Source organism: Sinocyclocheilus rhinocerous, unplaced genomic scaffold (genome assembly GCF_001515625.1).
Source record: "Sinocyclocheilus rhinocerous isolate Xijiao unplaced genomic scaffold, SAMN03320098_v1.1 scaffold140, whole genome shotgun sequence".
NCBI classification, from domain to species: domain Eukaryota; kingdom Metazoa; phylum Chordata; class Actinopteri; order Cypriniformes; family Cyprinidae; genus Sinocyclocheilus; species Sinocyclocheilus rhinocerous.
This window is the reverse complement of record NW_015642053.1, coordinates 869,109-897,075: the sequence shown is the minus strand read 5'-3', so window position 1 is coordinate 897,075 and position 27,967 is coordinate 869,109. Positions and strand designations below refer to the sequence as shown.

General features: G+C 36.1%; 2 protein-coding genes across 2 annotated transcripts in view; both read right to left on the bottom strand.

Moving 5' to 3' along the window:
* LOC107755460 (serine/threonine-protein kinase LMTK1-like) overlaps positions 1–786 on the bottom strand; it is a 49,910-nt gene extending 49,124 nt beyond the window's left edge. Inside the window, exon 1 of the mRNA XM_016572245.1 lies at positions 272–786. Coding sequence (XP_016427731.1) covers positions 272–353 — 82 coding nt within the window. The 5' untranslated portion in view covers positions 354–786. The remainder of the gene's footprint in view (positions 1–271) is intronic.
* Positions 787–9,774: 8,988 nt separating this feature from the next.
* LOC107755459 (alpha-N-acetylgalactosaminide alpha-2,6-sialyltransferase 2-like) lies at positions 9,775–27,385 on the bottom strand. The gene is made up of 10 exons (XM_016572243.1): positions 27,039–27,385; positions 24,407–24,773; positions 21,571–21,823; positions 15,018–15,183; positions 14,502–14,676; positions 14,076–14,214; positions 13,324–13,427; positions 13,037–13,120; positions 11,846–11,945; positions 9,775–10,955 (listed from the first exon to the last, which is right to left on the bottom strand). The coding sequence occupies exons 2-10, from the start codon at positions 24,547–24,549 to the stop codon at positions 10,785–10,787; spliced, it is 1,335 nt and encodes a 444-aa protein (XP_016427729.1). The 5' UTR covers positions 24,550–24,773; positions 27,039–27,385; the 3' UTR covers positions 9,775–10,784.
* Between the last annotated feature and the right edge of the window lie 582 nt (positions 27,386–27,967).

Sequence of the window (27,967 nt, the reverse complement as noted above, 5' to 3'; positions counted from 1 at the left end):
ACCTGGTGTATGAACCGAAATAATAAGACAATCTTATATAGATAGTTAAAAAACAATAAAATGATCAGTCTACGAGTATTTCCCTGTACAAATGTTATAAAATATCATTCAAAACGCTTCTAATACAAGATCTCGCTCTTCATATGCTACTGAGAGGAGTATTTTGCGCATCATCACAGAAGCGGGCTTTTACTGAAAAACACAATGTGACATCACACTACGTGCATTAAAAACATAAAATACAGATACAGGCATATATAAATAAGCCTACCTGAGTCAAAATGAGAGCTCAGCGCAAAACTAGGGTTGAAAAACGACGCAGACATGACCAGCAGTGTTACAGTGCCTGACATGCTGAAGATAACGTGAAAGTCCAGAAACGATGCCTCTGATGTTAAATAAAAGAGTTTATTTTCTGTTCAAACATATCATTTTCTCGCTCCTCCATGTTATAGAGCCACAACAGGGGAATAGCCAGATAAATCCACTGGTGGATTTATGGATGGGTCTCACCGCGAGCCATTGCCGTGTTGATTTGAATCTTCTCTGGTCATTCTCGTAGACAGGGTCTGTGCGGTGGGTTCTGCTGCTTCTCTGCACCAACTGAAGCGAACGTCCTGTGGAGCATTCCTTGCGTTCCGACTGAATGAGAAACCCCAAGACGAATTCTGGCTTTCGTTTTAATTGATTGATTTAAGCTCAAATGAAAGTGTTTGTTAAAAAGCCCGACGGGAGCTGTTCAGTGCTGAACGACACAGCGCCATCTTGCTCACCGCGATTCCTCCACAGAATCTCAGGCGGACTGCTTCTGCTGGAATCCGCTGAGGGGAGGAGTTTGCGCCACAAGCGCAGCGGTGACTGACGCTAACATTTAACCAAGAAAAATGGTACATTACAATTCGCGGAACTGTTTGATGGGTCACAACTTTTTAATGATGACAGTCATGGGAAAACACCTGGATTATTGCATAATTGCTAGCAATGCCGACCATAGACTTCTGGGGGCCCTACGCAAAACTGTGTCTTCCCCATTTCTTCCCCATTCTTCCCCATTATTGTGGTTTCAAAGAACAAGAGATACCCGGAATTTATACTGTAGGGATTGTCATTTAATAAAACTCAAATGTAAATATTCTAATATTTTGAGATACTGGATTTTTGACTTTAATGAGCTGTTAGCTCTAATTATCAAAATTTAAAAAAAAAAAAATTTTTTTGAAATGTTTTACTTGCATGTAATGAATCTAGAATATATGAAAGTTTCACTTTTTGAAATAAGTTACAAAAAAAATAACTTTTTCCACGATATTCAAATTTTTTGAGATGCACCTGTATATGTAAACTCCTCCAGAACAAAGTCTGGACTCACCTGCTAATTCTTTAGTCAGTAATAATACATTTACTACTACTGCAACTAATAATAATAATAATAATATACTTTTTTAAGATACGTGTACATTGGCACAATTTACACCAGTGTCAAACCTTTAACCATAAACCTTCCAGTCAATGGGTTTTTAAGATCATTATGTGAAACATTCACTAAAAGTTTGATTCTTGTATGATTTTTATTTATTTATTTGTATTTATTTAAATGTAGCACAGTTTCCACAAAAAACACAAAGCAGCAAAAAATATTTTCAGTGTTGATGGAGATCAGAAATGTTTCTTAAGCACCAGAGAAGCATATTAGAATGATTTCTGCAGGATCATGTGACACTGAAGACTTGAGTAATGATGCTGAAAATTCAGCTTTGCATCACAGCAATAAATTACATTTTAAAAATAGAAAACGGTTATTTTAAATTGTAATAATATTTCACAATAGTACTATTTTTTTTCTGTATTTTTGATCAAATAAATACAGCTTTGGTGAGTATAAGAAAATGCAAAAACATAAAAATCATAAAAAGACCGTTTTAGCACATCAAATTTTGTAATATGCTTAGTTAATGGCTGATGAAAATTTAGCTTTGCCATCACAGGAATAAATTATATTTGAAAATATATCAAACATTTAAATTGTCAAAAAATAAGAAAATTAAAAACAGGCTTTACTCTTGGAAAAGCACAACAGATCTTCGAAAACAACAAAGACACAGAGGCTTAAAATAAGTATAGCACAAGATAAAAGATATAGTATCATCAAAGTCAATACACTTCAGCAGCATTCACCTTTAAAGACTATGTCCTGTTTCCAAATCTGAAGACATGAACGCATATGCCCTTACACTGTGTTTGGTTGTCATAATAAACAGGAAGCTGGTTCAGAGGCTAGAGTCATAATGTCAAGCATTCTGTTTGTCTGATACAACATGTCACTCTGTCAATGTTGCCGTGGAAACGCTGTAGATAGTGAGTGTGTTCATACAGTGCTGAGATGAATGTTAAAAGCACCTTTCTTTTTTCGCTCTCCCACTTTTTCTCACACTCACACGCACTGCTGAAATCTGCCTCTGTTCACATGCCTGCAGGTAAAAAACAGAAAACCCTGAGTTTCTATGCTTTTTTCCCTCTCTTTTTTAGTCTTTGTGCCTTTTTATGTAGAGGACCATAGAATAGAAACATGAAAATGGAGTGAGAGAGAGGGGAAATGGGATCAGGACATGACCCATACTGGATTCAAGCCTGCACCAATGATGAATGTCACAAACACGATCAAAAAAATTATATATTGTCTGATCTCACCAACAATTAATGTCACAAACATACACACACATATATATATATATATATATATATGTTATATCTCACAATTCTAAAGTCGTCTAAATTTTTGCTGCATATTTTTATCGAGCGGTGGAGGTTTCAAGAGACTTTCTAAAAAAAAATCTTACTGACCCTACACTTTTGAATAGTAGTGAAAAAACTTGTAAATTTTTTTTTTTTTTTTTACAAAACCATTTTCAATCATCTGGGAATTTAGATAAAACGTTTTTAAGCTCATGAGAAACGGATACAACTGCTGGTGCACAAATGCATAGTATGTGCATTTACTTGTTATCTAAATAGTCATTCTGGCTATGAGTGCATTGGAGCTGAAACACAACCTCTTAAAGGGTGCTCAGACAGGAGACTTCCCTCCAAAATTGCATTAGTTACTGGCTAGTCTCATTGACTGAGATATTAACAGTGTATAAGTGGGAGAGACCAAGAGTGAAGGCAAGAGGAAGTGTGAGCATAGTTTATCCACAAGAGATTTATCAGGTATCCCATAGAACATACTAAAGCATTAGACTATACTGAATCATGAACATTTTAGCTACATGACCCCCAGTTTAGAATCAGATATAAATAATACCACACAAGGGGAAATGAGCAGATGTTTCTTAATTGATCTGAGAGTCCAGTATGGTCTTAAATATCCAGAGCAGACTAAATAGCCTCAACCAACAAAAAATGCCTGCAGAAGTTAAGTCTCCACCAGGGAGCCATAATCCCAGAATAATGTTAACATCAAATAATTAGACTTGAGCTCAAATAATTAAACACATCATTAGCCTCTTCTGAACCACATGAGCTGAAGGGCTCGACCTGAACACAAAGCTTAACACACAACTTTCATTAACACAGCACACACCAATAACACCCACATGAGCTTAAGCCTATACAGTGTCCTTGGCACCCTTGGAAAATATTAGCAAAACAAGCTGTGAAAAAATGTCTTTACTGTTTATCATCTTGGTGTTCTATTAAAGTACCTCAGTTTTTCCATTGGATACCATCACTGTGCCATGCTAATTTATTTATGTTCTCATGAAATTAGTGTACCATTTATAGTCTTACAAAGCTAATCAGTATGATAGCTGCATGTTTCTGAGAACTAAATAACAGTGAAGTGATAATGTAAGTGACACAATGAATACAGTCAATTAACATGTACAATGAAAATGAAACCCTGCTGGTAAGATATAAATCATATAAAATAAGACCAAAATGTGTATTATGAATGTAAATATTTTCATGTTGACTTTGAAAACATTTTATCACATGGAGGTGCACCACATACAATACCATTAAAAAAATACTTTGGCCGTACTATGGTACAGTAATGGCATCAAATGGTAATACTGTTGTGCTCTGTTACACACTTCCATTCAAAAGTTTGGGGTCAGGAAGATTTTATTATTTTTTTAAATGTAGTTCTTTTATTCAGCAACGATGCAGTAAAATGATGGAGTAAAAAGTCTTACGTATAAAAATATTACGTAAACTTATTTACCAAAAAAAAAATTATATTTCAAATAAATACCGTTGTTACTATTTATCAAAGAAACTCAACAGAAAGGTACAGTTTCTACAAAAATATTAAGCAGCACAAATGTTTTCAACACTGATGATAATAATAATACGAAATGTTTCTTCTGAATATTACTGAATTTATAATTAAATAAATGCAATCTTGGTATAAGAGACTTAAGGGTTCAAAATAGTTAACAAATCTTACCAATACCAAACTTTTCTAAGATCTCAACCATATAGTACAACAATTATTGCACACATTTATAAAGAGAAGACTAAACACTCCTAGTAGGCTACTAAATCTGTACAAACAGACTGAGATTCCAATATTTATTGAAAACGTCTCAAATTTCTGGAGCCTGTGGTGATTAAAGAGAGTAGTCTTCAGTAAAAGTGCTTTTATTTATTTTTGTGCTGTTATTACCGTAGAAGCAAGCATTAAGAGAAGGATTGGTTAGCTGTATACACTGGGCAAGACCGCTGCAAATCATTTGTACTTTGTGTCAGTACGTCATAAATAGAACGAGGCATCAGTTTACTGTCAGGGATTTGTCGTGTTGCGCCGCATCCAGTGTAGACAGGATCACTGATTATAATGGGTTCTATTGTCATGTCTTGTCGCATCGCGCCGCTCGCCTCCAGTTTAGACAGTGCAACTTGATTGTTGTAGAAAGTTGCACCGACTGCCAATCCTGTGATAGCTGTCTCTCACGATCATGTCCATTATGCTTGATTAGTGCATTATCTGACATTTTAAAAGCCTGTGGTGATTAAAGAGAGTAGTCTTCAGTAAAAGTGCTTTTATTTATTTTTGTGCTGTTATTACCGTAGAAGCAAGCATTAAGAGAAGGATTGGTTAGCTGTATACACTGGGCAAGACCGCTGCAAATCATTTGTACTTTGTGTCAGTACGTCATAAATAGAACGAGGCATCAGTTTACTGTCAGGGATTTGTCGTGTTGCGCCGCATCCAGTGTAGACAGGATCACTGATTATAATGGGTTCTATTGTCATTTGTCTTGTCGCATCGTGCCGCTCGCCTCCAGTTTAGACAGTGCAACTTGATTGTTGTAGAAAGTTGCACCGACTGCCAATCCTGTGATAGCTGTCTCTCACGATCATGTCCATTATGCTTGATTAGTGCATTATCTGACATTTTAAAACAAAGAGGGACAAGAACTGCCAATTACAGACAACATTATTGCAAAAATTGCAACACTGCGTGCAATATTTTCTACACAGAAGGAAAGACGTGGTGATATTTTTAATGAAAAGGCACTCAATAGGTGTAATGACTACACACTTTTGAAATTCTGCTCTGCTGGAGCGCTCAGATATAATTTATGAGTTGCTCAAGAGGTTTGAAAGCCTCTCTGAGAATCTCTGGTGTGCTCATGACCATCTGAGTAAAGCTGAGTTTGATCTGAGAGCTTCAGCAGATTATAGAGAGAGAACATCTCGTTTAGAGAGATCATCAGGAGGAGGCCAATCAGTAAATGCACTTAAACACACACACATGCAATTCTTTCTTTAAAACCAGTTTTGATGGTACAACATGACGTGTGATTAAGTTGCATATTGTGACAGCTATGACAAATGCTGTGTTTTTCATTATGAGGCATAAATACATTTCTAAAAGCAGAAATTTAATTTCTTTCATGATGCATCTTTGTGTCGTGAGTCGTAACAGCTTACATAATAAATTGCCGTGTCTTAGGATGCTTAATTTAAACCAGAAAGCCCTCCGAGTGTTCTTTAGCCTTTCCCCCCATTTGTCATCTTCCCTCTTCTGTTCTGATCCACTTGGCTGTGTGGCAAACTCGATTACATGCTTCTTCCTTAACCGACTGCAACAGCCAACCAAAAGCTGGACACACAGTAAAGTGATTATACACAGGAGCACAACCTAACGCACATCAAGGTGTATGTGTGTGAACAGCTATCAGAGCTGTCACTTCTGAAGTTCTAGAGCCGAGGGCGAAACGCGAGAGAGCAAAACACAGCCACTAAATCAGCTCGATTTGTATTTGCACAGCCTCTTGTGTTCTGCCATGTCAATACTACTAAGAGACTGGGGGAATTTAACTTCTGAATGTGAGAGGGAAAAAAACAGAGAAGAGAAAGAATGTACATAAGACATACGAATCATCTGATGGCTAATATATGCATGTTACTGCTTATAGCTCTATTATGTAACTCACATTGCATAACACCACAAATATGACAAAGAATAAGACTCCTCATTCTTTGTAACTGACTATAAATAGCCAGTGAAATAATTTACTGCTTATTTTAGGCACATTTCCAATACAAATAACAGCTGCTGTTGTATTAAGCTCATGCCAAAAATAGAGATCTGCTGGCGGAGTACAGTTAAAGGAATAAATCACCCAACAAATGAAAATTTGCTTAAAAAGTACTCTCTCTCTCTGGCCATCCAAGATGTAAACGAGTTTGTTTTTCGTGTTTGTAAGAAACAAATCCATCACTAAGGCATGTTAACTTGAAACTGTTGCTTCTGGCCGATGTATTTCTTAAGAACATGTAAAAACGGTGCTTGATCTGTGCATATTTCTTTCCTGATTCAGACTAGATAACATTTTTATTGGAGAAAGCAATATTATGGATAGAGGACTCCATTTTAGCTGGATGCAGCAGTTTAAAGTTATAAACATCTTAATGATGGATTTATTACAAAAAACAAAACAAAACAAAACTGCTTTTTGCTTCACAAGACATTAACAGGTGGACTAACGGACTGGAGTTTACTTATGTTTTTATCAGCTGTTTGAACTCTCATTCTGACGGCACCCATTCACTGCAGAGGATTCACTGGTGAGCAAGTGATGAAATGCTAAATTATTCCAAATCTGTTACAATGAAGAAACAAGCACATCTACATCTTGGATACCCTGAGGGTGAGTATATTTTTTAGCAAATGTTTATTTTTGGGTGAACTATTCCTTTAAGATACAGAGAGGACATAAATGATGGCAGATTATCAAAGAACAGTCTTTAATTGCATAAATTCACAGGCTATTGGTGGTAAAACAAGAACAACAATGCTGTTTCTGTCTGGTCTCCAACCAGGTCTTTTAAGGCCACACTTTTGCTTCATTCACATAAGTCATATTGCAAGTCGTGCCTTTGGGGAAGTAAGATGCTGCCTCTCAGAAGAGCCATAGACTCAAGACTTCATCCCCCTCATTATTCAAATGGTGAGAGTTAATGATAATTACAATTATTAAAATATCTTGCACCCGTCCTGCAGACACTCATTTATACATGATAACATCTCTGCGTCAGTCATTATTATTAAAGACTTTATGCTTACACAAGCATGTAGAGAGGGTTACTGGAGCTAAAATGTTGCTTTACATCTATTTTGATACCAACCTACTGAAACTTCCAAATAACTTTCAGCTGACATAACAGCAGATGGCTTTGGACTGCAGCTGAAGTTGCTCTGGGCATGATGGTGAATCTGAGTGAGAAAGACATTGATCAAATTCCAGACGAGGCAACAAGGTAAGAATTCACTGCATTATAAAAATACTACAGTTGTCTGTATGAATAGATGAAAAAAAAAACTCAAACGTATATGATATTTTATATATTGTCAGTGGGGTCAAATGGTAATTCCAACATTTTTTTAAAAAATGTTCCTTTTTTGTTTGACTCATTACATGTCCATGTAACTGCAGCATCAAATTCAGATGTATGTAACGCTTGCAAAAACATCTTGAGAAAAGTTTTCACAGGCATAAAGTGTCTTCAAGTTATGGAATGGGGTCCTTTCCTCTCTCACCAGAGAAATACAGTAGGTTTCTAGAGTTCATGACAGAGTTTAAATCCTCAGAAGTGCAGGAGGAATCTATTAAAGCAGCACTATGTAACTTTTGGCGCTCCAGCGGTTAATAAACAGAACTGCACACATCCCGCGGAAGAACATTCCAACCGGGGCTACTTCTCTAAGTTAATGTCTATGGCGATTCACGCAGGTATGTGTTACTCCGCAGCGGTGACGACCCGACCAGGCTACAGTAGTCCAAATATAAGTACTTATTATAAGTGTACCGTTGTGATTCGGAATAAGACAAAAACGCGGTTTGGAAGATGAATTCATGATGTATGAATTTTGCTAATTTTGAATACAGAAAAAGTTACATAGTGCTGCTTTAAAAAAAACGTGAAATCTCTGAATAAAGACAACAGTGAACAACAGTGAGTGTAAATAGATAAAGAAAGCAGCAGAGAAACACCCACATTCTGTCATTTAACAGTGTGAAATTCATCACAAGACTGTAATTTAAGCATTCACAGCCCACCTTTACATTGTCAGTCTGTTTGTGCATCCAGTCCTCATCTCTGGCTGAACATCTATCTCGGATATATTTTGTCCATGCTCTGTGCCCCAGGCGCCCGTGTCAGGTGAAGACACAGGCCATTATGGAGTCAGCAGACATTGATAGAGATGGACGTCTCGAACTCAGAGGTAAACAAACCACATTCAGTGCCTCCGTGTTCAGGTCTTATAATTCGACCTTTAATTACACCGACGGCGCACTAAACTGAGGTGTGTACACATTATTTATATGACGAATAAAACTGCAACTGCGAACATTTAACACTAGATGGCAGAAGAGGGCAGGAACTGCAAATCACAAGTTGCAACGTTATCAGAATTCTTCTAGTTTATGAGCAACCCTTGCAATAGCCTTTAGAATATGGTTTGTCTCATCGTTAAAAATAATTTTTCTCTTTTATTGGTATTTAAAACACATGACTCGCCGATTCTTGAATACTGGGACGAAGCAGACTTTAGTCTCCCGGTGACAAAGTGTGACGATGTAGACAAATGTGAAAAAAGGTTAAAATGTTCTTCACACTAATAAAAATGGTTCTGCTAAGAACTGTCCACTGATACGTTCTTTGGGGAACTAAAATGGTTCTCTACTATGGCATCACTGTGAAAACACCCTTTTGTAACCTTTACTTTTTGAGCATATGCGTATTTTTTTTTCTCCGTAAATGTAAAATATATTGAAATCTAGATGAAGTATTGATTTATGGCCTGATGACAGGTTGTTTAGGGATATTATTGTACATTGCAGACCTCAAACTGTATTTATCTTAGATGTGAACACATATTCCTGAAGGAAGTGATAGTATAATTAAGCCCATTAACTGAAAGTACAGTGCTATATAAACTGGTGCATATATTTAGCTCCATAATGAAAACTGACATTACTTGAGTCAGTTCACCCCTTAGGTACACAGAAACATAAATATAATGGAGACAACGAAAAGTAAAATAATACCAGCATACTGGGAGTTAGACTATGTATCTATCTCTTAGATTTCGCTCTAAACACTTTTAAGGTTACTTTTAAGTTCAAGTTCTTTTTAAACCAAACTATATAGAATTGATTTCCACACAATAACTAAGGCCATATTCACAGCATTCTGAGACAAAACGGAGGCATATCATTTATACTCAACAACACCATTTCAAAGGATTTATTATGAGCTTAAAATACGCCCTTGCCTTGCTGCAGGACCAACTTTCAATTTTTGTTACTAGCATCTGTTTCCAAAAATATTTAACCGTTTTATAAAAGTGGAATGACATTTGAACTCCTGAACCAGGAGTGTGGTGAATCTCCAAACCAGTTAATTTGCCCAGAGTGTTAAATTATTTGGTAAACAATTTGTTAAATACAATCAAGAGATAGCATCAAGTGACCAAACAGACCATAGCAGGATCAAATAAATCACAAAAGAAATTCACATTTTGATTCAAACAGCTTGTGAACCATAAGCTATTGCACTTTAAAGCTTCCAAGTAAAGTTAAGCCGTAACATAGCCTAAGGCATAAAAAGTATCTTAAAAACAGAAAACCCTTCTTGATTTCCACATGATGCAACATGGCAACAGGTAAATTTTGAACAGACCATCTAGAAACATGTATACTCACACACCATGTTAAAAATATAGGATTAAGAATTTTAAATAAAGTCATTTAAATTATTCTCTTTGGTTGATTATTTTTCACTTAGTGTGATTCTCTGAATCTTTTAAACTCTCACTGTTTCTCACACGTCATGACAGTCCATCGTTTGAGAAGTCCTAAGGCACGTATTACAGAATCTTTGTACGTGGCCCAAAGCATGTAATTCATCCTGCCCGGCCTTGACGTGAAATGATTCAATGTGTGAACAAATAGCAGCCAAGAACACAAGAGTTATTCAGTTATTCCTGAACACTATCTATGTTTACAAGGCCTCTCCCTAAAACACATAAGTCAGCCATTTCTCTCATATGAACTGACTCAAAAGACAATCAATCCAAAATATTGACTACATAGCTTCTGCACGTAGTTTTTTGTTGAGCAACATTTATGAACTTTTCCTTCAGAAGGCGAATATGTCTAATACCGAGGGGAGAATATCAGGTTTGTCCTGCACACGCCTACCAGAGGTTTTTCAGTTCTGACAATAAGAGACACCCTATACAATGTGTAGCGTCCATCCATTTGTGCTTATTGGCGCATGAAGAGATTGATCAGTCCGGCATTATGCAGCTCTTGCCACAACCTCATTTCCATTCGCATGTCATGATTGGCATAGAAATGCACTGCACGGCGCTGTTTGTCGTAGTAGTGGTCTGAATACAAAGTGTAGTCAGGGGTCATGAACCCGTAAGCATCAACCTGTTAATAAAACAAACATCATCATATCACTAACTTTCCTTGGCAGACAAAAAAAGGTTAAAAGGTGAATATGCCATCATTTGAAAATAATAATAGGCTTTGAATCTACACTAAAGCCTAACTGATATTATTGCCATTGTTTTTTTGTTTTGTTTTGTGTCTGTTACTGAAGCAGCCATGTAATTTTAGCTTGTTTCTATGAGTCTTTGAGCTTTGATCATGACTCATGTTTTACCAGACTCGTACACGATCGTGCCGCATCTCTAGTGCAATGCTGTACCAGGTGAGCTTCCGAGCAAGTTTACTACAGAGAAAAGCCGGTTATGTGGAGCTGGTTATGTTTTGCAAATGTCAAAATGTATTCTAAACAAATCATGCATATGGTAAAACGTTTTTGAGGGCCTAACATAGTATTATGCAAGGAACCGCATGAAAATAATACTTTGTTAATAGATAATCTGCCCCACAATCATAATTTGTTTGAGAAGGAACAAAAACAGCAGTGAATTTTATGTATAGGAACATTTTGAATGCTTTTTTGATGAGCCTGGGTTGGTTTTATTACAGCAATACTGTTGCTGTGCGTCTTTAATATGTCACAATCAAGGTCACCTGTCCTGTCTGTTTAGACTACACATCTAGCATATGTTAAATAAGTATCATTAAGAAGTGTTTAAACCTTTGACAAACTTGTAAAGTTATTCTAAGTGTTTGCATACAAGTTTAGGTACAATGATCTTTACAACACCGTCATTATGTTGTAATCGATTGTGACACACTTTTAAAATTGGACAGAAAAGGATATGGGTGTTGCTACTCATTTTAAAGCAGGGCACATTCCTAAGTTTGATTTCATTAAAATCTCAATTAAAAAAACAAAGCAAACAAACCTGGTCACATGTATGAATAGCAGCTAGGAGCATCACTGCTCCTGTCGACGGCCTGTAAATTCTTCTCGCGCCTGTTTTCAGAAGGTTTGAATGCAGGAACCTTGATGAGAAAAAGGAAAGTGTTAAACTACAACACATACATAGAAATGGAGACCAACAAAACAAAAAAGATCATCCAATCCATTTAAATCATCCAACCAATTCTGGATGATCTGTGGTCAAAAATATTTGTGTATAATGGCCACTCTCATATGTGACCATGGACCACAAGACCAGTCATAAGGGTCAATTTCTCGAAATTGAGATTTATACATCACCTGAAAGCTGAATGAATAAGCTTTCCATTGATGTATGGTTTGTTAGGACAGGACTAGAATATTTGGTCGAGATACAACTATTTGAAAATCTGCAATCTCAGGGTGCAAAAAAAAAAATCTAAATACTGAGAAAATTGCCTTTAAAGTTGTCCAAATGAAGTTCTTAGCAATGCATATTACTAATCAAAAATTAAGTTTTGATATATTTACGGTAAGAAAATTTTTAAATATCGTCATGGAACATGATCTTTACTTAATATCCTAATGATTTTTGGCATAAAAGAAAAATCGATAATTTTGACCCATACAATGTTAGTTTGGCTATTACTACAAATATACCCCAGCGACTTAAGACTGGTTTTGTGGTCCAGGGTCACATATTACTCAGTGGGATCTTTGTTCTCACACAATTTCAACTGTTCTTTTGAACTCTATTCATCAAAGAGTCCTGAAAATGAAAATCACGGTTTCCACAAAAGAAGAAGAAAGAAGCACAACTGTTTCCAACATTGATAATGATAAGAAATATTTTCTTGAGCAGCAAATCAGCATATTAGAATGATCATGTGACGCTTAAAATTCAGCTTTGCCATCACAGGAATAAACTACATTTGAATTTGAATTTAAATTAAAACAGATTTCAAATTTTAATAATATTACACAATATTATAGTTTTTACAGTATTTTTGAACAAATAAATGCAGAGACTTCTTTTAGAAACATAAAAAAAAAGACTCCAAAGTTTTGAACAGCAGTGTATTTTGGAAGCAGTCCTTCAATAAGCGGGAAAATGTGCAGCTGATCTCTCCGTCTAGGATTAATTTTGCAATAACTACTATGCGAGTGTACATTAGTGTTTGTTTGCAAAGCTTACCTGTTTCTGAGGTAGCGGATAAAGTCTGGGTGGTAGATTTTGAATTTTTCTACTGTCACATCTTCACCAAAGTATGTAGGGGGACTGAAAGAGATATGCATTATAATTAAATTGAGTCTTCTTTGAGTATATAATGTGCTATATTTTAAAAGTGTCAATTATTTACACTTATTATTTAGTGAGAGTTGGATGTCGTGAGAGATGGGCTTTATCTGATGTAGTGATCAAGGATGCGCGTAAGGAACTTTAGACGTGTCAGTTTACATAAAGTTTTTTATTATATTTACTTTTTGCTGCGCTCAGGGCCTTGATCAATTGCTGTGTGTGTGGAAGCCGCCTTCATAAGAATATAATCTCTGTCATGGTCTGGCAGGAATATGTACCTGGTTTCCTACACAGATGGAGATAAACAGAAATAAGAGATAGTTAGCAGCAAACAACCTCCCAACTCAACATCAACACACTTCCCTAAAAAAAAAAAGGGTGTTTAACTTTTAGAACAAGGCCCTATCAACACCGTGGGTTCCATTTCCAGGGAAGACATACCTTGATTGCAGTGTAATAAAATGCATAAGGTAAACTGCTCTCTTAAAAATAAAGGTGCTTCAAAAGGTTCTTCAAGCGATGCCATAGAAGAACCATTTTTGGTTCCACAAAGAACCATTCAGTCAAAGGTTCTTTAAAGAACCATCTCTTTCTTACCTTTTTATAATCTGAAGAACCTTCTTTCGCCACAAAGAACCTTTTGTGAAACAGAAAGATTCTTCAGATGTTAAAGGTTATTTATGGAACCATTTAGACAAAAAGGTTTTTCTATGGCATCGTGAAGCTCCTTTATTTTTAAGAGTGTGTAGTGAGAAAATGTATTTGCTTTATTATCAACTTTCACACTCCGTTTTCTCTGAATCTGAGGATAGTCCAATCAAAACCAGTCTGTCATAGAACAGATCATAGTCAAAGGACTCAATTTCGCTCAATAAAATATAATAATTTTGACAAACAGTGGAGTTAGTGAGTCTTATATTTTAATAATGTTTACCTTGGATATAGGTGGACCTTTGTAGCCTACGCGAGCATAGCTACGCATGGAGTTTCGCATGGTGTTGGTTGAGAATGTGTAGAATGAAGTCCGCGATCCCACATCATTCTCAAACCCTGTAAGAGCCGCACCATTTACCCTACAGATGGGAGACCAAAGAAGAGAATTATTGTGATATTAATCAATAAACATCATCAACCTTCGTTTTTAGAGAGAGAGAAGAGTCTAAATAATTAAAACATAACCAGAAACATTGATTTAAAGGAAAACTACACCATTAAAATAATCATACAAATCAGTCAGACTTTCAGACAACAGTATCAGATGTGCACAAAACATGTAAATACTTTCTTTCTGAGATTTGCCTCACTTTGAGGAGCACCAACCTAATAAATATTATTATCTCTTAATGATCAACCTCCTCACCTGAAGACATAGTCATGTTCATCGATCTCCTTGCCTTTCCTTGAACCATTCAGTATTCCACCGTTTCCCACCACAGCACAGCGAATGCACTCGGATCTGTGTGCTCTATTCTCCCAGTCATCAAACATCAACCGATTTGCAGGTGTATTTAAAATTGCCAGTGAGCTATTCAAAACTGTGAACAACAACAGACACAAATCCAAAAAAAAAGAGAAATAGTTCATGTTAGACGTATCATGTAACTTTAACCCCTAATTATTTATATAATAAGTTTAAGTTCTTATCTGTTAATTGCTTCTGGCAATAGTGAATTCTGTGTAGCCTGTTTAAAATTTTGCATCTAGGTTTTTGTTTTTTTCTAAATGATTGTATTAGCTAAAAATACTGTCAAAACCCAGGCACAAAAAGTAATGGCACGGCTATATCACTCTGAAACCTTGGACAATAAAAAGACTGAGCAGGTACATCTGAAGTTTTAGAAGATTAGTGACTTGAAGCAGATCCCCAAAGACACACCTTCAGCACTGACACTTCCCCAGCCGTGTGCTCCACCGTAGTGACTCAACCGCTGGTACTCTACTGGACTAAAATGCTTTGCCCATTGGAGCACTGGAATACTGTGCAGAAACATCTCAGCAAATTGAGTCTGAGGCACACGCTTCCTAATATTGTTGGGACAGTTCTGCAATAAAAACAAATATTGAGAGAGAGGTTAGTATATTTTAGGGCAGTTGAAAACACTATTTTCACATTTAAACAACAATGGCTGACAATTAAACACTAAAAATCGAGATTTTAAAGTAATTGGACCTGTTTTTTTACATGCATTACAATACAAAACAGTATTATTGTAAAATACTGTTACAATTTAAAAGAAGTTTACTATTGTAATACATTTTAAAATGTAATTTATTCTTGAGATGGAATTTTCAGCATCATTACTCCAGTCTTCAGTGTCACATGATCCTTCAGAAATCATTCTAATATGCTGATTTGGTGCTTAAGAAACATTTCTTTTTTTTTTACTTTTTTATTTTATTTTGTATTTCTTGTAACATAACAAAAAACACATAAAAAAGGGGAAAAAAGAAAACAAAATAAATAAAGAATTGAACATACAGGTCACCAGAGGCATCACATATAGTGCTTACATCCTTCTTATACAGTTATTTTTATAATAGGGGTTACTTTCCCAATAATACCCCCCCCCATACACACACAAGAGGAAGAGGTATAATAAAAATATAAATAAATAAAAATAAAAGGTTAATTGAAGTCCATACATTTCAGTACACTGTAAAACACTTAACATCTATTTATGTACTATCTATTTTCCTGTGTATTAACCATTTCGACCAGTTCTTATAAAATGTATCCATACTTGGTCTTAGAGAAAAGGTCATTTTCTCCATATCAAACCTTTACAATCACTATCCACTCTTTTTTTGTTGGTGGATTCTCATCCAGCCATTTCTTGGTTATTGCTTTTTTTACTAGCAACCAATAACAATCTGAGAAGGTACTTGTCTTGAGCATTAAAATCAGTTGGTATGTTTCCTAAATATACAGTACCAAAGCTATGATCAATCTCAAAACCCAGTATTGATTCTATTTCAGTGATTACCATTAACCAGTATGGTTGGATTGCCGGACAGTTCCAGAATATATGAAAATAATCCACCATTGAGTTGTTACATCGTCTCCAGCAAAGTACAGATTCTGGATTACCATTCTGTAAATATTTTCTTTTTGGAGTAATAAAGAATCTAATGACGTTTTTCCATGAGAATTCTCTCCACTGACCAGAACTGGAGGTTGCATGCTGTGACTTACATATGTTTAACCAATCTTCTTCCGTTAGAATTATATTCGCCTCCTTCTCCCATTTTTCTTTAATATATAAGGTAGAGTGAGACGACTGTATATACATGAATATATTTTTGACACCAGTTTCTTGTGCATACCACCTTTATATGCATCAGCAAAAACGTTTATGAGACTCAATTCAGTTGCCTCCTCAATATTTTTATTAAAGTGATTTCTAAGCTGTAAATATCTATAGAAATCGTGTTTCTCTAAATTATAGGTATCAATAAGATGTTGGAAGCTTTCTAAACCAATCTTGGATGAAACCGTACAATATGATGTAATGCCATTCCATATCCATTGTTTAAACCGCACATCCATCTGTACAGGTTTGAAGTCTCTATCATATGCCACCCATCTTAGCAGCCATGCTTGTCTTTCCAACTTCAGAGTTTTGCATTCTTTGAACCAAGTATTAAGAGGAACTAATGTCCAATTGCTTAATTTGTTACAGTACATAATCTTAGTAGTTTTGTCCCCTAATAAAGAAGGGAGAGGAAAGTCTAGCTGTTTGAATTTTAATTCTTTCCATTTTGCTTCATAATCATCAATACACCAGCAAACTAGATATTTTAATTGTGCTGCTTTATAATAATCCCCCAAACAGGGAAGAGACAGTCCTCCCCTTTTCATTGGTAATTGTAGTGTTTTAAGTCTTACCCTGGGTTTCTGATCTTTCCATATAAATCTTGAGATCATTCGGTTCCAGTCATTAAATAGTTTTTTTGGTATCTCTACAGGTAGTGATTTGAAAACAATAATCGCGGTAAACATTAATCCTTATCATTTCTATTCGATTATACAAACTAAAAGTTAGAGGTGTCCAATTATCCAAGTCTGCTTTCAGTTCCTTCGTAATAGATCCATAATTAGAAATATAAATTTTAGCCAAATTCTTTGGTATGATAACCTCCAGGTATTTAATACTGTTTGTTTTCCATTTAAAATTATATTTTTTACGGATATTTTCCTGTGGTGAATAATTAAAAGAGAGGGTTTGGGTTTTGTGTAAATTTAGTTTATATCCTGAATACCAACCAAACTGCTCAAGACAAGACATGAGTTTAGGTAAACTGGAATCTGGCTCGGAAATAGTCATAAGAATGTCATCCGCATACAGGCATATTTTGTGTTCGGTTTCTTTCATTGGAATTCCTAGAATTTCTGTATCTTCTCTAATTGCCTGAGCTAATGGCTCTATGAATAGTGCAAAAAGCGTGCGACTCAAGGGGCATCCCTGACGACATCCCCACTCCAGTGTAATCGAGTTTACCATTTAAAACATTACCATTTATTTTAATCTTGGCTGTTGGTAAATAATAGCTAATATAAATACTTCTTATAACCTCTTCATTAAAGCCAAAACGTTGCAATACTAAATACAAAAACTCCCATCGCACCGAGTCGAAAGCTTTTTCCGCGTCCAGGCTAATTGCCAGGGATTTGGAAGTATTTTTGCTCATGCTCTCGAACAAAAATAATGCACGTCTCACATTATCATGTGTCTGCCTACTTTTAACAAATCCAGTTTGGTCAGTATCAATCAAATCAGGAATTATATTTTCTAATCTTTTAACTATTATTGAAGCATATATTCTATAATCTATATTTAACACTGAAATAGGTCTGTATGCTCCGCATTCTGTTTTATCTTTTCCAGCCTTTGGTATCACAGATATAATCGCTTGTTTCCAGGACACTGGGGTTCTGTTTAATATATTTGAGTTTAATCTCCACTTGTTTGTCAAGCATCTTATTTATTTGTTGTTTTATCACTTTTATTTCATCTAAAAATGTAGGCTCATTTAATTCAATATGTTTGTGTTCCAATGTCTTTAGTGTATTTGTTAAATCAGCCAAACTTCTGTTTTTCTTTCTTTTTTCTTGAGGACCACTTTAGGGGCTTTCCTCTCAGCACCGCTTTAGCCGCATCCCATATTACACATGGTGACACATCCTCATTATTATTAAATTCAATGTAGTCCCTAATTTCTTTTTTAATATATTCTTCACATTGGTGATCATTTAGAAGACTAGTATTTAATCTCCAAACAGTGTTCTTAGATTGAACATCAAGATGAAGTCTCAAGTATATATGATCCATATATCAAACATGCCTGCTGCTTTAAGCATTTTCCTAACGTACAGTGTTTCAGAATTAATCTTTTTTTGTTGGATTTGAAGAGTCTATGGTAGGATGCAACTGTACATCCCAGTCCCCAGCATAAATAAGAATACCTGATACTTCTGAAGCTATTAAATCAAATATTTTCTTAATAAATATTTTATCCTGTCCTGGTGGTCAACATTAAATTAGGTCTGTATGCGCCGCATTCTGTCTTATCTTTTCCAGCCTTTGGTATCACAGATATAATCGCTTGTTTCCAGGACACAGACCATGTGAGGATGGGAGAAGAAGGTGTATTGTCTTGCAGATGGGTGGAGCTCCCTCCATATATAAATCATGCCTGCTGCTTTAAGCATTTTCCTAACATACAGTGTTTCAGAATTAATATTTTTTTATTGGATTTGAAGAGTCTAGGGTAGGATGCAACTGTACATTCCAGTCCCCAGCACAAATAAGAATACCTGATACTTCTGAAGCTATTAAATCAAATTTTTTCTTAATAAATATTTTATCCTGTCCTGGTGGTCTATAAACATTAAATAAATGTTACTTCCCTAGAGTCAAGGATCCCTTTTACCAAAATGTAACGTCCCTCTTTATCAGCAATTTGGCTGGAAGCCTGAAAAGTCACCTTATTCGAAATTAATATTGCAACTCCTCTAGCATGTCCCTTAGCATAGGATGAATAAAATGTGTTTCTAAATCCTAACCGTTTCAGTTTCTCATGTTCAGTTTGTACCAGGTGAGTTTCTTGCCAAAAAAATTATATGTTGGTTCTCTCTTTTCATCTTTGCTATGAGTTTACCTCGTTTGATAGGATTTTGTAACCCGTTAACATTAAGTGATATTATTCTATATTCTTGCTGCAACATTTATCATCATACACTTTCATACTGTAAGCCCTGGTTGACCTTAACGTTGTAACACATTTAACACAGCATCGAAAAATATGAAATGTGCAACCAAAAAAAAAAACCAGTAACTTTCATGACCAAAGTTTCTTCTTAAGTAACTTCTGTTTGGAAAGGAAAATCTTCGATTAACGAAGGGCCTCCCCAGTGCAATCCGATATTATAAATCAGTGCACTTAGTAGAATAATTCTTCCTAGAACTCCCAGACAAAAACGTTTTTCATTTATGAATCTGTTAAGCTAAAAACTTAAATTAACCATAATGAAAATAATTTTATCCAAACTCAAGATTCATAGCCTTTGTATGAATATTGTCCTTCTTGTATTAAACTATCATTCTGGTTCTGGTTCAATCTTGGCTATAAAGTTATTTTTAACTAATTTTACCCTGAGAAAAAGTCAATCAGTATCACCACTGTCCCGGCGGAAATCCTGGTGTCTTTTCCGCGCTCTCTCTTGATGTGTCTCTCGGCTGTGTCGTGGCCTTGCGCCCGCCGTTTCCCAAGAGATTTTACTCAGCCTTTCCATGGATGCGGTGGTATGATCTTCTCTGATGCTGGCCGTTGTCAATCCTTTCTTCTTTAGATCCTCCATCGCCTCTACTGCGCTGTTATAAACAATTGGACCATCTTCGAAAAAAACGCGAAGCTTAGCGGGAGGAGGTGTCTGGAAACGGAGACCCTTTTCTTTGAGTAGTTTCCTGATTGGCGCGAATGCCTTCCTCTTCTTTTGAGTTTCAGCGGGGTAGTCCTGGTCAAAGTACACTCGTTTCCCCTTCAAGTAAACTTCCCTTTTCCTCAATTCCTCCAAGCTGAACGAAGCACCAATTCTTTGATTTTATATTCTAGGAAGTAAACCACAATCGATCGGGGATTAGCATTCGGCGGTGGTTTGGGGCCGAGCGCCCTGTGACAGCGTTGTATCCCAAGTTCAGTGTCGGGGAGGGCTAGTTCCGTCTTGATGAAACTTTCAATAAACTCCTGTATGTTGTCCCCTTCAGCCTCCTCCGGAATTCCATACAGTCGTATATTGTTTCGTCGAGATCTTGCTTCGAGATCTGTCAGTTTTGTTTGCATTTTTTGCTGGATGTCAAGGGTTTGACACAGCACTTCTTTAGCTTCGGTGTTCCATTCTTCCAAATCCGTCACTCTCTGTTCAGCCTCCTCCAATCTACCCATCGTGTCTTTCAAATCTGTTCAGTTTCAGGTTGATGTCTGTTCTCAAATTTGCCAAATCAGTTTTCATGTCTCTGGAAAGAATCTCGTGAAAATTGTTTAACTCCGTTTTTACGTCCGATCGGATAGCTTTAATTTCAGCGTATATAGCGCCAATACTACTTTGAAAGGTATCCTCTGCTTCGTGCTCGCCAGCGTTGTCTTCATTTTCCGCTGTTTGTTTCTTATTTTTCTCAGGTTTTTGGGATGTTTTGCTTCTAGCCTTTCGTTGCTTCTCCTCCTCCATGTTTCCTCGTTAATTTCAATGTAGTATTGAAATGTTCAATGAGTATAATGAACTAAATTCGGGGAGAATAACACGTTTGTCTGGGATCTCTCACTCTACGCTGCCACTCGCCCCGATGCCATACAACAACATTCTTCAGTCAAGCAACATTTCTTATGATTATCAATGTTGAAAACAGTTTTTTTTTTTTTTGTGGAAGCCATAATACATTTTATTTCAGGATTCTATTATGAACAGAAAGTTTAAAATAACAACATTTATTCTTTTGTACATGTCTTTACTGTCACTTTTGATCAAATAAATGCATTCTTGCTGAATAAAAATAATTTCTTTCCCCCCAAAAAAAGAACACCTTTTGAACAATAGGCTATGTATTTTTTTGTATTATAGAGCAGATGGTTTTCACTATGGTCACAGTTGAGTTGTAATGTTTGGTTGTTTTAATTTGGGACATTTAATTTAATATTTTTCAGTGTCACCTAAATAAATTGCTGCTGTTCTGTTGTGACTGACTAACCTTAGCTTACTACATACTGCGTTGCTTTTTCTCCGGACATCCGCTGGCTTTTTGCTGAATTTGAATGACCATTACATTTGTACAAACACTTCAATGAAACAGACTTTAAGCAGGTGGCTTCTGCACTCACTCACGATACTAACATAGACACGATAGTACATAATACTAGGCCCAAAACACACTCACTGTTTGTGAAGGAATGTCATCTGTGGCATACCGGTCACCAAAAAAGTCCAGCTCAGTGGGTTTTGCCACTGGTTTTAAGGAGTTTGTGATTGACTTTGCTTGATCAGACTTTGCATCATTTCCTGACTCTGATGAATTCTGAACATCTGATTTCTGCAAGGAATTTTGCCCCAGCTCTTCAGCAGTGTCCAGTTCATTCTCAGCAGACGGTTGATATTCCAAAGAACTGCTGTCATTCTTGTCAGAAAAAAACCTGCAGGCAAGAAAATAAAAAATAAGCAATGTTTTTCACTTCCTAACAGCAAGAATGAAGCCAAAGACCACCAGCTCAATTAAAGGGGCCATTAGGAACAGGGAAATCACAGAATCATACATCAATATTTCACTGTTTGCCATAGAAAACAGCTGACTTGATATCTGATACATCAGCAAACACATCTTAATGAAAACAGGTATGACAGCCGTCTGATGACTTCATAACTGGGGCAAGTGCCTCATTGTTCAATACAATAAAAAGCAGATGACTGATAAGAGAAAAGGAAATAAAAACTATATATAAAGCAGAGGTATAAATCAAATGAAAGCACAAGGAAACTGAATTACTGGCATCATACTTCAAAATTCATAAAGAAATAGTTCACCCAAAAATAAAAAAATTGCTCACTCTCGGGCCATGTAGATGAGTTTGTTTCTTCATCTGAACAAATTTGGAGAAATTTAGCCTTACATCACTTGCTCACCAATGGATCCTCTGCAGAGTCCAAACGGCTGATAAAAAAACATCACAATAATCACAGTAATCCATATGACTCCAGTCCACGAGTAAAAAAAATTAAAATAAAAAAAACCTTATTGTAAGAAAAAATCCTTTATTTATATGTTTTTAACTTTAAACCATCATGCCAAAATATGAGTCTATAATTTATGATACCTCTTCTTCCCCTGTTGTCCTCTCACATCAAAATCTACTGACATACAGTATTTGTTTAGAACTGTTTGGACTGTTCTCACTTATAAACAGTGCTTGTTCTGTGCATATTTCTCTCCTGATCCAGAGAAGTCAACTTTTTCCACTGGAGGAAGCAATATGACAGATAGAGGACTTGTATTTTAGTTAGAATCAATGGTTTGAAGTTATAAACATCTTAACGATGAATTTATAACAAACATGCAGGTTTTCGCTATACAAGATGCTAAGTGATGGACTGGAGTCGTGTGGATTATTGTGATGTTTTTATCAGCTGTTTGGACTCTCATTCTGACGGCACCCATTCACTGCAGAGGTTCAAGACATGTAATGCAAAAACACATCTACATCTTCGATGGCCTGAGGGTGAGAACATTTTAAGAGCTTCTTTTTTGTGTGAACTACAGCTCATTTTCGATTCATTATTCTCAAACATTAAACATAATTATAGAGTTACTGGTACAACAGGTTTTCAAAGGGTAATTTTGAAATGCCATAAACTACTAATAACAGAACCACAAGTTTTAATGCCAGCTAGTTTGTGCCATTTCCTGACTTTCTGTTTTTTTTTTGTTTTTTTTCAACCATGCTTGTGTTAAAATTAGAGCTTTGCCCTTTTAAAAGCATCTGGGCTACATTTCACATAACAGACCCTACTTTCAGAGCAATGATTGTGCACTTCTCTAGAGAATACACTTCACCAGAGTTAAAGCCAAAGCCGAGCGATTCTACGCCTGACTGAACTAAAGGAGCAAACCCAAAGCCGTAGATCTCACGTTGTTCATTTCTGTCCCTTACTGGAGAACAAAGCAGATAACTAAGGAAAGGTGATATCCCAAATGGTTTCCGCCTAACTACTTAAACATCTAAGGGAGTTTATTCCTTCCGCTACCAATTTTAGCTGCTCATTGGGACATTTATAAGCCTCTATTATTTGTGAAGCTGTTTTGGAACAATATGTAGGCTGGCTATTGTGGAAAGTGCTGGGCAAATTAATTGAAAGTAAAATCCTCCCCTCACTACCGAAAACAGAGAGACAACAAAACATAAAATCACTCTCTTAGCTTGTGACACTCGTCTCCATAGCAACACCAAACATGGCTTCATGCTGAAATGATTATCAGAGGAAGTGTGCACCGTGATCAAGAATCTCAGGAGACAACGTGCGGACTGTGACATCATTAACTAACTAAATGACTGACTAACTGACAAATGGAAAAACAGCTCAACCTTAACCTTAATCCAACTTCCTCCGTAACTTTTGTTGTTCATGCATTAAAATAGGGCTGGCAGTCAATTAAGATATATATTTTTTAATTGTATTAGCACATTAACTTCCCTTTTAAAAGAAAGAAAATTACACATGTGGAAAGAAGTCTCAATAACAACAGTAATATTATTAAATATTATTAAAATGTACATTTTTCAATTGTAAACACACACACACATAGCTGAAAATTCAGCTTTGCCATCACTGGAATAGATTACATTTGGGGAAAAAAACATAAAATAATAATAATAATGCTAACGATATTTAATAATAAGAATGGTATGTTATAACACTATAAAAACACTATAATTTCCTTTAATAAATTCAGGGTTTTTTTTTTCCGAAGCAATACCAAAGAAGAATCATTTTGGGTTCCCCAAAGAACCTTTTAGTGAACTATTTTTTTCTTACTAAGCAGAATATTTAAAGAACATGACAAACCTTTTTCCACTATAAATAACTTTTTTTTAAATGGATATGTTCCATGGATGTTAAAGGTTCTTTATTGGCATCTGGGTCAATCAAGAATCTATAGTATAACATCCTCTTCACAAGTTTGTAAAGATGTCCACATAAAATTGAAAGAGTTCTCACTTTACCTGAAATGTTTACTTTGGAGACTCATCACTTGCCATGGCACCGGAATCTGCGTAGTCACGCAAACCACGAATAATGTCAATAACGCGACACCCAACAACCCAATGAACCACAGCAGAAGCCTCGAGGGCAGCCGGAATGTCATCGTGCTTCTTTCCTTGTGTTGCAAGTCTGCGTTCCCAAGAACGTCTGGTCACCTTGTAAGCACATGAGCGTGCTCCTGAGGAAGGATTGAAGCAGTGTTTTGATGAAACTGGGGTTTAAAAAGTGCTCCTCAAGGGAAAGGGTTGGGAGGGTCGTTGCCAGTTAATCAGTTGGTTTTGAGCTCCGGCTTTCACACGTGGGAGTCTCCCGGCACCACCAGGACTTCTGTGAGAGGAGGAAAAAAAACAAGAGAGTGAAACTCCACATGGCGGTTTCTACACAGTAATCCTGTTTTAATTAAAGGGCCTGGAAAACCAGGAAGATGTGAGTCTGGTTTCAAAGTGCACCTTTGCTCAAAGAGCGTTTTAGATGCTAATGAATAGTGTCAAAAAGACTGCAGGATTTGACAAAGGAAGAAAGAGGGGGGAACGGGTGAAAGGCAGAAAGAGTGAGCATGAAATTACCATACAGACGGAAAATGTGGCTGTTTTCAGAGTCGTATAAAGGAGACGGTGAGGGAAAGCCTGAGATACTGTGGTAAAATTGCTTGTTAGTAACTCTCCCCCGAGTAGCGGTTCTTCTAGGAAGCCAGCATTACTCCCCAAGGAAATATTTCCCCATGACCACATTTCACTGCAAAAAGTGATTTTCTTGTCTTGTTTTCCAGTACAAGTATCTAAACTTTCTTAAATCAAAATAAACGTACATAAGAAGCGAAATGCATATTAGGTCTTGTTTTCTTAATTTTAAAAGGTTTTTCAGAAAACATGACTTAAAATCATGTAATTTTGCTTCTCAAGTAAATGTATCTTGATTTAAAAATGTTTAGATATTTGTACGAATGCAGCCAAGTAAGCAAAAAGTAGGCCTATTTAGCACTTAACAAAAGGAAAGGTTTTAAAACATCTGACGCCCACTTTTCTCAGAGTTCACAGTCAGGCCCTCACTAAAGGAGAATCAAATTAACCCCGTCAGAGCCCTTGGACCACTGAAATCTTGTGTTTTTTTTTTTTTTTTTTCATTTTTGTAATACTATTACTGTCTGTTCACTGATTGGTCCCTGATCAACCAATCACAATGAATACATGACCCCTAACTTCTGATCTGATCGAGCTTCAGGCATCACAAAAGACAAGCATGGCTAACCGACTAGACAGGACCTTTTATATGCTAATTTATGTTCATCAACTTGTACCTATTATAATCTTGATACTATCAAGTGATAATATTAAAAGTTATTTTAGGGGATCTTTCAAGGTTTTTTTTTTAAAGGGGTCATATGATGCGATTTCAAGTTTTCCTTTCTCTTTGGAGTGTTACAAGCTGATTGTGCATAGATTAAAAAAGCATCATATGACCCCTTTAAGTTAATGTCCAACACAATGAACATCAGGACTTGAAAAATATCAGCAGAAAACTCATGACATAATGCAAGCATTTCAAAGAAATAAAATACACTATTGTTGTTTTATAAATACAAAAATACAGAGAAACAAATTCTAATGTTAATGTTTTATGATGAACATTACAGTTTATTATTAACAGTATTAATATAACTTTATTTGTCTTCAAAGTGACTATACAACTATCATTCAATTCATAAGTGTTGTTCAAATATGAGGAATTTTATGTTTCTTCAGTCTAGGTGTCCATTGTAGAGGAAATGGGGGGGGAAAAAAGTTAAAAAATGTTGAGTTGCCACAAATCTTATTTCAACATTTGAAAAAGCAAATATCAAAAGGATAATATATCATATATATCGCTTAGTGGAAAAACAAAATCAGGTCTGAAGGTTTGTTAATACAGATATAGTGACATTAACAACTATTTGAAAGTCATTTAAGCAGAACCTTTCCAAAATGGCCTTAGGTGTGTCATTCAACATTCACGAATCATTAAAATACCTTGAAGGTTCACAAGCCACAGTTAGCAGTGATAAATCCCATTAAGGAACAGAAAAATTGCTGTAATTACATATAATTCTCAACTACTTGGTCTCAAATACCATAGAATAAAGCTGAATTCAGAGGCACAAAGGCTTTTATTATGAGTTTTTTGTCTTCAGAATTCCTGCTATTCTTTTTCTGTCATATGTGGAATGAGAAGAATGCTATTCGTGTGAACTGGTTTCAGTATGTGAAAATGTTCCAGTAACTTTTACTCTGCGTACAATCTCAGTCTGAGTATTGTCTGAAAATTAAACCATAAACCAAAGTCCATCTCTTTTATGAAACTGCATCGAATTTCTCTTTAGACGTAGAATTAAGAAAAGAAAATAACAAATCTCTCAAAATGAACTAAGACAATTAAAAAAGGTAACATAAAACACAAAAAGAACCAGCTTCACATCACATCAGACAAAGTAACTGTCCCCAAATGTAACATTCGAAGTCTTCCAACGCACAGCAGCCCTTTAACCCAAGGAGAACTGGCAGAATATGTGAACAGACACAGAAAAGAACTGTAAAACATGTCAAAAGAGTCTCATACCTGAAGGGAAAGTACTGTCAAGCGAAGAGGGGTGAAGTCGAGCAGCAGTGTGCCTGGTTTAATAACATAACTCTCAGTCACACTCGCACACACTGGGCTCGAGAGGCGGCCCTATTGTGAAAGGAGTAACAGCTGCTAGCAATTGGTCAACTCCCCTTCCCCCTCCCCCAAAGGAAGACATAAAATACGAGAAGAACAGACTCACGACTCAGGGCTGGGTGATAACAACAGTGATGAACAAAACAAACCGTGGCATGTGCAAACTCAGGCATCAAACGACAGATGTAAAGGATGCACACGTACACAGAATACCCAAAATGACATGCAGCGACATGCTGAAGACACCCTGGGTTCAAAGAGCCAGATAGTCTGCATTATCACAGCTGCCATATTTACATACAAGGCAGTTATCTTCACACTTTTCCACACAGTGGCCACTCCTCTTCCTGGCCATGGTCAGGGGTGCAAAATGGTCACATGGGGACCTAGACTGGTTGAGAAATAAATAGGCTGCATGTAACTTGTGGTTAGCCGCAAAAAGCTGCACAAAACAAATGCAGTGCAATTTATTAATAAGAGGCAAACTAGAGGTCAGAAATGTGGGCCAGAAGGGAGGACTTTCCTACAGATGGATGTGACTCACAGATTGGCATTTACATTATTTATTTAGCAGACGCTTGTATCCAAAGTAGCTTACAAATGAGAAAACAGAAGCAATTCGTTTAATATTTTTTTTGTTTCTTGTAAAAAAAAAAAAAAAAAAAAAAAAAGTACACCTTTAGTGAGGAAGTGGAAGTGGTTAGTTGATGACATGCCTGAAAGTCTTTTTGACAGTTTTTTGAAAACAATTTGGATTTAGTAAGATTTTAAAGATTTTTGAATTCAGAACGATGCTTTAAATTGATCAAAAGTGACAGAAAATACTTGTA